This window comes from Alnus glutinosa, chromosome 6 (assembly GCF_958979055.1).
Source record: "Alnus glutinosa chromosome 6, dhAlnGlut1.1, whole genome shotgun sequence".
In the NCBI taxonomy this organism is placed as follows: Eukaryota; Viridiplantae; Streptophyta; class Magnoliopsida; order Fagales; family Betulaceae; genus Alnus; species Alnus glutinosa.
Window position 1 is genome coordinate 516,201 of NC_084891.1, and position 14,418 is coordinate 530,618.

The following is a 14,418-nucleotide window of genomic DNA, read 5'->3' on the forward strand; positions in this document are numbered from 1 at the left end:
TCTGAAGGAAAACATGGGTTTCCCACTCCCCATGAAGTCTATCTTTAAGGGAAAATGGTGACATATGACTCGCAGATGCAAATGTTACAAAATTAAACAAACCCAGAGGACAATCTGTCTGTAAATGAAACAATTCGATTCGTATTAAGTTTATTTATTAAACAAACAAATCTTGATGGAAATTTAGGTTAATTTGTTTATTAAACAAGTCGAATTTGTATAAACTTGGCTCGATTCGTACATATTTAATTGTTTAACTTTATTTTTTTTATAGTTTTATTTAACTTTGTAATGTGAACACTAGCTTTCGGTATTTAAAAAGATACAAGTATAACTACTTTCTAATGTAATCGATATAATTTGAATTATTGTGATTATGGGTCTTTATATAATTAAATATGTGTGCATTTATGTGTAGATGAGTGTACTTATGTGTATGTATACATGTGTATATATAATAATTTATACGCATACTATAAAACATATATAGACTTGAGATTGGATTGTTTAACATTCAAGTTGGTTTATCTAATTAATTCAAATTATAAAATTTAAATTAATTAACTAATTATTAGTATGAATTTACAAAAAAATAAACACGTTAATTGAACAAGTTCAAGTTCGTTCGAAAAATAAATAAACCGAGTTTGAATAGATTATCTAGTTCAATGATAAGTTCAAGTTTGACTCGTACGTGTTCAAAACAAAATTAAACAAACTAAGCTTGAACATTCAATACTTGACTCAACTACAATTCTATGTGCCACATTTGACATGTCATGTGCACAGTGTCAGCACTACGTTGACAAATTTACCATGTCAAATGCCCCTTCATCCGCACGGTAAAAAAAAAAAAAGATTGTCTCAGTGAGTACGTACAAATATCATTTTGGCCTAACATATTTTTGCATATTTTTGGATATTCTGTTATATAGAGGGGTCCTATATATAATGTTTCTTGATTAATTTCTAATCCCAGAATGTTCTATTGCTGCTAGGATCATAGTTTCTAGCCTCTACAGATTTGTTTAATGCTGAAGTCCGTACATATATTCAGTTTCAATCTTTTGGATTCAAGATATCACTTTGCATCAATTTGATAGGACGGCTTTATTTTTTTGTTTTTTTGAAATGTTTTCAGTTTGATTAATTTACTCGATCCTATTTCATTGATTCTTAAGTAATTAAACATTGTCATCTGATCACCGGATCCAGATAGCGTGTGCAATAGTTAATTTATATGAGCCCAACCGTCAAAAAAGTTAATTCGGTCACCTCCAAATTAAAAGTGAGTTTTAAGGGGGGTTGAACTGCCCTTATAACTAAAAGATTAAAGGGCTATTTGGCTGAATTACCCTTAATTGTTGTGACTAATTAACTGAGTAATTAAAATGATTATATGTATCTGCAGAGAACTGAAACTAGCTTAACAAGGGCAAAATATATGTTCAATTCAAGGTGCGCAAACACCATTAATTTGATGATTTATGGGACAAAAGGGGTTCCTCCAAATCAATTTTACAACTTGTTTTCTTTGAAGAATCATCGATCAAGATCTTCACAATATTCCTCGCCTCATCATTTTGGAGCTTTGTCTTCTCTTCAATATTGATTTCTACAAGGTCTTTGGCTTTACCCCATAGCACAACATATAAACCAGCAATCACACCAATGGCACCTATCAAGCTGAAAAGCCATCCATGCAGGATATATCTTAGTGTTATCTCCAAAAGTAATTCACACGAAAAAGACATTAAATTGCCAAGAAGATCGATGAAGGGAAAAGAAAATCCAAAGTTTTCAAAATTAAGCTCACCTTCCGGTATAGATCTCCTCATGAAGAAATATAGCAGCCAATATGGTCACAATAACTGTGCATAGAGGATTGAACATTGCAGAAAAGAGTGGACCCCTTCTTGATATGCACCATGCTTGAACGAAGAACGAAAGCCCAGATCCTATAATTCCCTACTCGATCACATAATATTCCAATTTCAACTATTAAGATTAATTAGTACTACCCAAATTTATTTTTTTTTTAAAAAAAAAGGCGACGTTATTTGGTTCTCGATGTTTCTATTACGTCGCTTGCTAAACGACGTTAAACATAGGGTCGAGAATTCAAAATGAATCATCTTCATTCGAAAACTAATTACTACGTACCGAAAATAAACAACAAGCAAGTTCAAGACTTGAATGTATATTCCATGCTTCTGGCTCTCGCTCTGTAAAAAGTGTTAGTATTGCTGATTGCAATGTGGCCAAGAAGCACATCCATGCCGATAAAGTTACGAGGTCAGGACAGCTTGCTGAAGCTGGAACCTGTCAAATAATTAATTGAGTATATATTTAGCTTTAGTACTGATCCAATGTTATCTCATTGAAGAGAATTTTAGAGCTAGCTAGCTAGATATGTATATATACCTGCAAAATCAGCCATAACGACCAGCAACAACAGCTTCCAAAGAGAAATAGACAACCCAGCAACCAATTCTCACCTCCCGAACCAAACACAGCATTTGCCGGCAACGTTAATTCAGCATTGAGTAGCTTTGGGCCCCTAAGCAATGCCATGGACACTGCTCCGCTGACACACAAGATTGTCCCTACTATCTTGGCAATACTTCTCACGCTTCCAAACTCAAGCTTCTCAAATCTAATCAAATCAAGAAACATAAATATGCATGTCAAAACTTCAGAAACAAATAATATGACCTACCTTCTGTCGTACTAAGTGTTAAATCATCACTAATCTCAAAAGTTTAAGTTGATAGGAATATTTAAATTTAAGTATTTAATCAATACTTTAATACTTCTCTTCACGTGTGGGCTAAAACTCCATTTTTAATAAATAAAGTCCAACACGTGGAATATTTAATTGAAAAGTGAGGTAATTAAATAACGGAGTCAAGGTTCAAACTCAAGACATTTGGCTCTGATATCATGTTAAATCACCACTAATCCCAAAAACTTAAGCGGATAAGAAAATGTAAATTTAATCATTTACTCAATACTTTAATACTATAGGTAGCAATTCTTATTCGTGTATCAGGTTCAGGTCGTGTTGATGTTTGAATATAAGACCATATATAGGTCAACCATAATCCGACATATTTAACTAAGCGGTCGATCCTAACATGCTAATTTTGTATTGAGTGTCGGGTTAGCGCGAGGGTCAAGAAAAAATTGCTAGCTCTAAATGTCGCGTGTCGAGTTCTAAGCATAGGTACCCACTAATTTTGTATTTGGTTCATGTCAAATTCATGGGTCATGTCAAAATTTGACAACCATACTTTTATGATTGCGGAAAGAGTACTTTTAGATTTTAATATTTAAAAAAAAAAAAAAAAAAAAAAAAAAAAAAAAAAAAAGAAAAGAAAAGAAAAGAAAGAATGTATTCAGTAATAAAAAAAAATCAATTGATTTTGGGCATGCATGAATGAGCAAGTGAAGTGGAACAAATTAAAATCAATAATAAAAGAAAAAAATGGTGGAGTAAAGTCATTTGAACAAATTACACAATTACTGAGTTTATATATATATATAGTTACCCAATAATAGATGCAATTACAAAGGTGACTGCGGGAACAAGATTGCCCATTGCACTTGCTATCGATGATGATGCCAAGTACAGACCCTCAAAATAAATGTTCTGATTGATTGCTACACTGCGGTAGATTCAAATAAAAAAGAAAAGAAAATCTAATTAGAAGGTTTCATCATTCAACAATATATATATATATATAACTTAAGAAGACAAATACCGATAGAAATCTACCCAATAAGAGCGGCCAAAAATATCCAAGAGAAGCCCCCCAAACCCAAAGAACATCTACTGGAGTTTCTCCTGCAACAAAAGACTAAGTTATGTATATATATATATATATATGCATGTTAGCATGTGTGTGTGTGTGTGAGAGAGAGAGAGAGAGAGAGAGAGGGTGAAGAGTTTTGTCAATACAAGAAGTACCTTGAGAAATAAGCTACTGGTGTTATAACCAAAGTTGCTGTGGCCTGCCTGTAAACTACAAAAACCCTGGGACTCATTCCTTGCAGTAGGGCAACTCTAGTGGAAAGACTAACAATTGCGTAAGAAAATTGCAAGCCCACCATTGCTATTGCAGGCTTGTAATCATCTGAACCACCCATAGCTTGTGACACACACACACACACAGAGGCTGCTTTGTATTTACATAGAGTGATAAAAGCTCTACATATATAAAGGATGTGAGTTGGTGAGTTGGTGAGTTGGTGAGTTGTGACGAACACTTTCCTTGGAAAAACAGGATTAATTATGACAAGTGCATATTTATGTGAATTAATCTGAGAAGTATGCTGTAGAAAAAAAGAGTGGTGATAAGTACTGATTTTAAAAATAGAAATAAAGCTGGTTTCTTTAGAAACTAGAAAACGATAGATGTGAAGGCCAACTATGTACAACTCAAGCCATTCTTGAATATCCTACACCTTCTGGCAGTTAAGTCTCAATATTTTACTTTCTTTTCTTTTGATTTTTTTTCCGTTTGAATTTGCAATTTTAAAATACAAGCTTTAAAAATGTAGTTAAGTATTTAATAAAATTATAATTTAACTTTTAAAATTGAATGTTTTTAAAAATGCACCCTCGTGCCTGCCTTTTCAAAACCCATATTAATTTTTGTATGTTTTCAATTTGTTGCCCTTTCAAATCGCAGTTTAACCTTTAAAATTGTATGTTTTTAAAAAACGCATTCCCTTGTCTGCAATTTGAAAACGCGAATTTCTCTACGTTTTCAAACTGCAATTTTTTTAAAGGAAAAAAAAAAAAAAATGTACTCTTAAACGATACACTTTCCGCAATTAGGTTTAAAATCTCACTTTTCGCCTGCGAAATCACAAGACCAAACGGACTCTTAGAAGAAATAGTTGGACCCATGATCGTCATATACTGCGTAAAACCAGCATATAGGTCGCCACGTTTGTAGCTCGTCCACAAATCTGCAACTCATTCGATCACGTACTTGATAAACTGTTGTTTGAAACAAACTCCAAGTACAACTCACCCTTAAAAATCAGCTTGTAAGAAGAAGCTGGACCGATACTCAAAAACTTATACACTTAACCTATATAAAATACCTAAAATCGTAACATATTCAATTTTAATATAGCATTTGATTGTATCATACGGGGAGACATTGATTCATTCCCATGTGGGCATTATTGGTTTATACATTAAGGAGATGCTCAAGTCACAGCTCACAAAAGCGTACGTTGTCAATTACAATTACCTAGCTAGCTAATTAAATTAGTTGGCATTAATTAATGAGTAATGGGTTTTGGAGCTTTCCTCATAATTAAAGATGGGTGATCTTAATTAATATATATATAGAGAGAGAGCTGAGGTAAAAATAAATATTTATAATACATGAAAAGCTAAGCCAGGGTGTTCATGTGATCCCATCTGCTGAAGAAGAATAACAAATGCCCACCAAACCATATGGGCTGACTAGGATCGACTGTGCTTTCCATTCATGGCTTTATTGAAATAACTTTTTTATTTGGAAAATTAATTTTTGCTGACACGGCCACCTACGCATCGTGTTTTAATAATCACAACTATAATATTTAATATTATATATATATATATATATATATATATATAGTCTGGATCCACCTCAGAATAAATAATTTGAATGAATTTTAATGCTTGTGATGATAGTTTTATACTTTCGCATCTTTTTTTTTTTCTTTTTTTTCCTTTTATCATAATGTCCAAGAAAGTTGTATCAATGAAATATATAAAATTACACTGATGGCTTCTGTGATTTAAGAAATTTGATCTTTTGTCACTTCAAAACACAACTCTTGACCACTTTGTCTATGTGATGATTAAGGTGGTCAACTAGCTACCTTGAAGGTTTTTTTTTTCTTAAAATTTTTTTTTTAAAAAAAAAGTAAAAGTAAAAAACAAAATTAATCACGTGAGCAAAAGTGATCAGAAGTTATGTCTTGAGATGACAATGTGTCATATCTCTTGACTTAATGGTACAAAGTAGGGGCATAACTAAAATTTTAGATTTGAGAGGACAAAACTGAAAAAAAAAAAAAAAAAAAAAAAAAAAAAAAAAAAAAAATAAATATATTTTTTATTAATTTTGTTTAAAAAAAAAATTATGAAGCAGTTGAAGCACATAAAGACGGTGCTTAAAAAAAAAAAAAAATTAAAAAAAAAAAAGCTTTCAAAAGGAAAATGAACTCGATAATTTGTAGATTCAATAATTCATTCTCCAAAAACTTGATCCTTCAATACAATCAGGGCCTATTTTTTATAATAATAAAAACAGGGCTTCAAAAATTAAAGAAACTAATTGCTAGAATCAATCTAAACATTGGCAATTTCTCAATTATTGAAAATCTAACTAATGCTAGCAAATTAGCAATCTAAAGATGAAAAATCTCCTGAAGTAAGAAAACTGCCGAAGAATGAAACAAAACAAAATAAAATTAAAAAAAAAAATCATTTAAAGTTGAAAAGACTCAACAAAATCAACAAATTCTAATCTAATAAGGAAACTATTCATGATGAAATTGGAACAAATTTGGACGGAAATTCAATTGGGGAATCTTGCCAGTCTTAGGGATTTTGTTTCTTTTAAAACATCTATTGTATATGGAATGTCGCGATCGTACTCTCGTTCGAACGTGGGTGCAACCGACACATTATGCTAACTCGGCTTTTATATATATATATATATGATAAGGGCTTGGAATCAATGGAACATGCCAGCCTAGTAGAAAGAATAGCAGCTTAACTCTCCTCTCTTGGAAAGCTTCAAAAATCAGCAGAAAGGCCAATAGAAGGAGCCCATATTGCAGCCAAAATGGGCTCCCTCGCATAGCTTCTTTGGTTTTGTACCTAAATCTTGTAATTTGTACTCTGCTTTAAACTCTTGTTATTTGCCCCCTACCCTTTCCCTGTTTTGCTTAGAATAAAAAAGAGTACAAATTAGAAGATTTGTGATATGCTTGCCAAATTCATGAGAGGTAGAGAGATATGTGATTCATAATATAAAAGAAGTTAGCAGTCAAGTCAGTTTATTATCAAAGTGCAGTAAAATTTGTAGCACATACCACATAAATTGGCAGTACTGCTCAGGTTCATGAGCCAATTTCAGTTGCAGACTTGCAGTATAGTTCATTTCAGCAGGAGAGTCATTTGTGTTATATCATATAATACTCTCAGGGGAAGATGGTACAAATTATGGATATGCATGTATAAGATAAGCAACCATGCATATATCATGGTACTTCCATCTTTCTATCTTCATTCAATTCCCCAACAATTCTCTTCCAAAACCAATGCTCCCTCCACACTCTATCCATCTGCTCTATGGGCGTATTCTTAGTCTCCGGCAACAACAAGAACACAAAAACGGTCATCACTACCACCCATCCCCCAAAAAAGAAGAAAATCCCATATTTGAAGTGGCAAAGCATAGTAAGAAAAGTTTGGGCAACCATGAAAGTAAAGAGAAAGTTGACTGCCACTGTAATACTTTGCCCTGCTGATCGAATTTCCAGCGGAAAAATCTCGCTTGGAACCAACCATCCCAGCGGCCCCCAAGACCACGCAAACCCGGTCACATACATACATATAAAAAATATGACCAAACTTGCATACCCTTTGCTCATCCCGCCATAATCTCCAAGCTGAGCAGCCATCAGTCCACCGACCATGACTTGTGAGAGAAACATCTGAATCCCCCCAATTGTGAACAATTTTCTTCGGCCAAGTTTATCCACTAGAAGCATGGATATGAAGGTTGCGCAAGTACCCAAAACCCCAGCGACTATGAACGAGGACAAAAGTGATGCGCTTTCCCCGAAGCCAATTGTTCGAAAAATTACTGGAGCATAGAAGGAGATGACGTTTATTCCAGTTACTTGTTGGAAAAATGGAATTGCTATTGCCATAACCAGTTGAGGCCTATACTTTTTCTCTATGATTTTCTTGAATGGGTGTTTAATGGATTTTGATATATCACTTGCTCTGATGAGATCGTCGAGTTCTTTATGGACGTCATTGGTGCCTCGGATACGTTGAAGCATTAGCTTGGCCTTTTCATGGTCTTTGCTGTTCTGGATTAGGCTGTTGGGTGTCTCCGGGAGAAATAGTGCACCAATTGTAAGGACTGAGGCTGGGACTGCAGCCATGGCTAGGGAGATTCGCCAGCCCCAACCTCCTTTGATCTTCTCCGTACCAAAGTTGATGAGGTTAGCTGATAGGACACCTATGCCAACGCAGAGTTGGAAGCCAATGTTTGTTGCTCCTCTGTAGTTTGGTGGTGCCATTTCTGAGAGATACAAAGGGACTGACTGCAAAAAACAAGCAGATATTTTGGAAGAAAGTTTTTTGCTATATATAATCCAATTCAAAGATATTCCATAGATGAAGTACTCGAGAATTAGTTCCACAAACGAAAAGAATGAGTAACTTACTATACCTGGTTGGCAAAACCAACACCAATTCCAAGAAAAATGCGACCAAATATAAGCATGTACACATTAAAAGCTGCACCATTAAGGGCTGCACCAGCAAGGAATGCAGCGCCTCCTACAAGAATTGATGGCTTGCGCCCAAAGGCTCTAGTGACAGATGAGGCGAATAAGGAAGCAACGAGGCCAGCGATATAGAGTGAGGATGTGAAGGAGGTCAGAAGTTGGCTATCAAATTTGCAGTAGTTGCTAATCTTGGTGTCTTCTTTCATCTTAGTGTACACCTCTGGGAAGAACTTCTTCAGAAATGGCGCCATAGAGGTCACTCCACCTTCATAGTCGTTAACATATATATGTGAGTAAAATTGTTAATTGGAAATTAAACTTAATGTAGCTGGTGTGTGTTACCATGTTGAGTGTTAGGTGCAATATTTTTAGTCATATATAAATAAAAACTTTTAAGGTGAGTTCTACTTAAAGTTTGTACGGACATAATGTTAATTTATTGAATATTGACAGGTAAGTGGAGCTCCCGATATAGAAATGACTACTATCGGATCAATATCGATAGAGTGGACAGCCGTAAACATCAACTGCGGAGTGTGGTAGTATGATACTATCCTAAGAGTTCAACATATATAGATTAATAAATGCAATCTTAACCAGATATATATATATATATCTGTATATATATCTGTGTGGTCTAATATTGGACATGTTGCTTGCTAATTAATACCAATAATTGATAGTCTCGGGCAGTGATATTGATGGCGAATTATAACAGAAACCAAACCAGTAATTAAGATCGTCTTCAACAACATGCAGCAAGCTATTACAGATCAGCATATCTTTCCCTTTTGTCCTAATGAAAGTATAAAAGTGAAGAGGGTTAGTAAGAAGGGACCTGAAACTCCAATGTCGTAGCCAAAGATAAGGCCTCCCGTGGCAGCAACCATACAAGATAGGACGACAAAGCGGGTGATCTTCCCATTATATTGCCCGCCTGCAGTACTTGTTATGGCTAACCCAACTGCCATAGCTTGCTTCTTCCAAACAAGAACACAGTACTACTACTCCACACAAACGAGATAGAAAGAGATCCGAGTTTTTGGGTTGAGCATATATACAAAAACCGCAGTCTTGTTTGACTGGTATCCTCACATTTAGTCTTACCAGTGTCGGGAAGTCAAAACAAAATATCTCTTTTTTCTATGTTCATCGAAAAGAGCTGGGTTAGATACATTATGAGGCTTAAGGCTGCGACAAGTTCGAGTGAAATTTTATTTAAAAATTATTTTCTTACTTTTTGGGACGTAAAATTTCTGTTGTTTCAATTGACACTTTAAAGATTAAAATTTATTGTTATCCCTTTAAATTCTTATTGAAATTTTAGTTGTTCCATGCTTATTACAATGCTCAAAAATGTCTACCCACAACGTAATTAAATATTACTATTATTTTTTATTTTCTCTATCATTTTTTAAGAATAGAATGTTTAAAGTTGAAAAATAAATTTTATTTAAGAATGCTTTTAATATTATTTGACTCTCTTATTTAATACTATCAATTTTTTAAGACTTATTTTAAAAATTGAACGTTAGAAAATTAAATAATATTAATGCATTTTTAATTACTTAGGGGCATTAATTAAATAATTTTAACTATAATTAAGCCTTAAAAGAGTTTTTTTTTTAATATATATATATCTTATTAATATTCATTAATTAGGGCCTTATTAGATTAATTAGGGGCTTAAGCAACCGTCTAATTTTTTCTATGGTAGAGCCGCCCGGAGTCCATCTTTATGTTATCTAGTTAATTGGACCTGGATTCACATATACACACACACACGAAAGAAGGCAGAATTAAGGGGCCAAGTCTGGTACAGCCCAAAGTCTTTCCTAGATCAAATCCAGAAGATGCAGATATGCTCTGCAGCCCAAATTCTTATTGGCCACTTCTAAAACAAAATATGATATGACTATCTAATTCGTTATGTTTGTGTCATGAATGATCTTACTGATCCTCACACTCATTATTACACCAATGTTATACCAATTGACATGACATATTTTTTTTTTTTATGACAAATTTTCACTTTGCCTTTCACTTTTTTTTTTTTTTTTTTTTTATATATATATATATAGATACGTTACAAACAAATAACAACTAAGGATTTAAAAGGAGAGCAACAGTGCTCGTAGGATCAGTGCCACTGACAAAAGGAACATGAGGTAGATGAAAACCAGAGGAGGTGGTAATGCAGCTAGAATTAAATCTAGCTGCGGCCCAATGTGCCACATAATGAGCACCGAACTTTGTACTTTTATTGACTTTCCGCGATGACCATGTAGTGCCAGGAGAAATACAGTCTAATGTATGGGTAATGATGTCAGCGATACGCCAATCCTGAACAATTGTTGGATCTTGAAGAGTAAGGATAACGACTTGAGAATCACCTTCGAGGATAAACCTGTTGAGGTGGAGTGAGGATGCCAAAGAGACGGCAAGTTGAGCAGCTAAAGCCTCACCTTTATTAGGGGAGCATTTGGACTGAATTTGGGAAGCGAACTTGATCAAGTGCCCATTATGGTTTCTACAAATAGCAGCTTGGCTTGAGAATGAGTCGCGAATTGCAGTATCAAAATTAATCTTAAACCAATGTAATGGGGGCCGGATCCATTTTTCTGGAACGGGATCAATCTGGTGCAACCAAGCATCGCAATGTTGGTGAAAAGTAGAGGTAATGAGATTTGCAACGGTACGAGCATCAAAGAAGTTCTTATCGTGGAGAGCTTTGTTATGATGAAACCAAAGCAGGTCACACGCAACAGTTGCAAAAACCTGAAAGCGATGGTGATCTACAATCGGAATATTCAGAGTTGCCCCAGGGGTTAGGATAATTTGGATCCAATCCCGTAAATTGGATGAATCCAATGTTGTAGAATCAAGCGGCCAAGGTGAAAGACGCCAAACAACCCTTGCAAAATGACAATGAAAAAAAAGATGCCTGAGAGAGTCTGGGCCCGACTTACAAAGTGGGCAAAGAAAACCAGGGCGATAATCCGGAATAATAGATTGTAATCGCACTGTAGTGGGGAGAATATCCCAAGCTATTTTCCACAAAAAAAGCCGAAGGCGATCAGTGAGCTGTAATTTCCAGATATCTTTCCAGAAAGGAGATGGGGAAAGAATGGCTTTACCAGTGAAATCATTATGTAGAATTGCCAAATATGCCGAGTTGGTTGTGAAGCGGCCTAAGCAAGATGGAATCCATAGATAACTTGAAGTGACATCCTGTGAGATAGGCAACTGGATAATTGCATTAGCAGATAGGGAGTCAAATATGTCATAAAGAAGAGGTCTCAATTGGGGCTTTGTTGTTGATATTCTGTTCAAATGATATTTGGATGTATTGTTGTTGGGATTGGTTTAACCAATTGGGGCTTTAATGTGATATTAAAGTTGTGATTAGTTGTTATAGAAGGTTGGACCTAATGGTGTTTTTATCTTGGGATTTCGGTTTTAGTAATGCTGGAATTGTGTTTAATGTGTTAAAATAGGTTGTTGAATTTGTGGTTAGACTTCCACAATGTTGTTTTTAGTGGAATCCATGGTTTTGGGTTGGTGATTTTGATGAATGAGTTGTTGATATTTATAATCTAAAGATTGTGTTAAATGAGGATGAAAGTTTGTTTGGGTGTTATATGGAGATTACTTTTTAGGGGACTTTGTTGAGGATTATCGAATGGGTATCCTTGGAGTTGGTTTTATGGATTTGATAGGTGTGTCTTTGTTGTTGGATTTCATGGATGAGTTTGATTTCTAGTTAAGTTGTGATTCTTTGATGAAGCTTAGCTCTTGGTAGCAATTTATCAACATACAATGTCAACCACTTTAATGAATGTGATAAATTAATATAAATTGTAGCATTACTCTTGTTTTATATATTATGTTTATATTTATAGTGCTAGGGGCACTGTATTACCACAAAATTTTGTAACACTTCTCATATCAACCATAAAAATACGGACTAGCACATGGTAATTGTTAAAGTCCATGGGCTCAATTCACTCTCAAAGACGTCTTGAGATATGAGAGAACACTATAGCTTATAAAGAAGTCAAATGAATGTAAATTAACCCATGTAGGACATTTTAAGACGCCCCCTCACGTGTGGCATTATTGGCCAAACACACGTGGACAGAACGGGGGGAAAGCCCAACGAGGGAAAGGGAGAAAGCCTAACAATTGGAAGAAACTGGCTCTGATACCATGTTAAAGCCCATTGAACCTTACTCTTCCACAAAAGGCACCTTAAGGGAAGAGGTTTGCTCAAGACTTATAAAATCCACAACCAAAATATACATTGACAATGTGAAACTTTTAACAGTAATTTTCATAATGTTTACAAACTAATTAACATGAGAATCCACGGGACACTAATTACCAGGTCAATCTATAACTTTCACGTAACAATATTCCTTGTAGCTAGTACTCATTAATTTCTATCAAATGTAGACTCACCTGAATTTGTAAGAGAGTTGTATAATACCCTAAACATTTTCCTTACATTTATGTGCATGAAAACAAGATCGATTGGCTATGTAGACACAACTGGCCTTCAGTTTCTCAACATAGAAAGCGTACGTTTTTAGTCTGGATAACATAGAAAATGTTTTTTAAATAAGTTATTTTTGACTGCATAGTAGTTATTTGCTTTAATTATTATTATTGCCTTTGTAAAAGTTTAATTAGCACGAGTTAGTTACAGAAAAAGTATGATTATCTGCAAAAGATCTATTGGCCATGCTCAAGAAATATAGGTTGGGTGTCAATTTAATTGTATTCGGATATTAGGTTCGGGTCTTGTTAAAGTATAAGTATAAGACTATATAGGTCAGTTCTAACTCAATTCATTTAGTTAAACGTGTCAAAGCCCTCAATCCTAACCCTCTAATTTTATATTGAGTTCGTGTCGGGTTCACAGGTATTGTCAAAAATTGCTCTCATTCATTATGTCGAGCTCAAGTTGTATTGAGACATATCGGTATAAGACTATATATATAGATCAACCTTAAACCAACCCATTTAATTAACGGGTGAGACTCTTCCCTCCTTAATTCCTTAATTTCGTATTGAATTCATATCACATTCGCAGATCGTATTAAAAATTGTCTAACCCTAAATAAATATAAGTAATTAAGCTTAATATCATGATAGATTCGGTGGGTGGGATTTCATTCTCAACAAGATTTCCTCATTTCTTCTTAACGCTAGTGTTTATCTGAATAATTCCAAAAACCAAAGCATCAATATGCTCATTACGGTTGAAATATGTCAACCGGCCAAAAGAAACCCTAGCTAGCTAGAAGCATACGATATGCGCAATTAGCAATAATATAATATCAATCCCATCGATCAACCTCATGGGCAAAAAATCAGTGATTGAGGAGGGGATCCTTATCATATATGCAATTATAGCCATTCGATCAGCAAGTGATTAACGATCAATAACCGGCCACCATTAACGGCAGGATCCGTGGAAACTTTTAAATATAATCAAAGATTAGCCGACCGGCCGGGACCCAAGTACTCTACGTACCGACAAAGAAAAATTTCTATTGGATAATATGACTGAGTGATAGGTGCCTTATCCAAGCCAGGCGAAAACAGTCGAGAAGCAAATTTAATGGCTGTGTTGAATTACCTTGGGTCAGTTTTATCTTTTGGGACCGCTGGTTCGGCTCTTCAGATTTCCATTTTCTCTGTTGTTTTATATTGAGCAGCAAACGTGAACACACACATGCACCAACGAGAGAAAAACAGCCAACATTTTGTCGTTAAGTTTAATTGGAATCCTTGGACAAGTTTGCAATAATATTTGAGTAAAACATTATTGTTTCAAGATATATATACAAAGCATGAGCCTAAATCCAAATG

At 34.7% G+C, this 14,418-nt stretch overlaps 3 protein-coding genes across 3 annotated transcripts; all 3 read right to left on the reverse strand.

Moving 5' to 3' along the window:
• Window positions 1-1,443: 1,443 nt before the first annotated feature.
• Window positions 1,444-4,287, reverse strand: LOC133871245 (WAT1-related protein At4g30420-like). The gene is made up of 7 exons (XM_062308642.1): window positions 3,971-4,287; window positions 3,779-3,847; window positions 3,552-3,668; window positions 2,425-2,656; window positions 2,164-2,322; window positions 1,817-1,968; window positions 1,444-1,686 (listed from the first exon to the last, which is right to left on the reverse strand). The coding sequence occupies exons 1-7, from the start codon at window positions 4,147-4,149 to the stop codon at window positions 1,473-1,475; spliced, it is 1,122 nt and encodes a 373-aa protein (XP_062164626.1). The 5' UTR covers window positions 4,150-4,287; the 3' UTR covers window positions 1,444-1,472.
• Window positions 4,288-7,057: 2,770 nt separating this feature from the next.
• On the reverse strand, window positions 7,058-9,556 carry LOC133870233 (hexose carrier protein HEX6-like). The gene is made up of 3 exons (XM_062307319.1): window positions 9,380-9,556; window positions 8,484-8,806; window positions 7,058-8,355 (listed from the first exon to the last, which is right to left on the reverse strand). The coding sequence occupies exons 1-3, from the start codon at window positions 9,510-9,512 to the stop codon at window positions 7,279-7,281; spliced, it is 1,533 nt and encodes a 510-aa protein (XP_062163303.1). The 5' UTR covers window positions 9,513-9,556; the 3' UTR covers window positions 7,058-7,278.
• A 1,088-nt stretch (window positions 9,557-10,644) lies between these two features.
• On the reverse strand, window positions 10,645-12,764 carry LOC133870530 (uncharacterized). The gene is made up of 2 exons (XM_062307690.1): window positions 12,750-12,764; window positions 10,645-11,787 (listed from the first exon to the last, which is right to left on the reverse strand). Exons 1-2 carry the CDS (start codon window positions 12,762-12,764, stop codon window positions 10,645-10,647), a joined length of 1,158 nt encoding a protein of 385 aa, XP_062163674.1.
• Window positions 12,765-14,418: the final 1,654 nt, after the last annotated feature.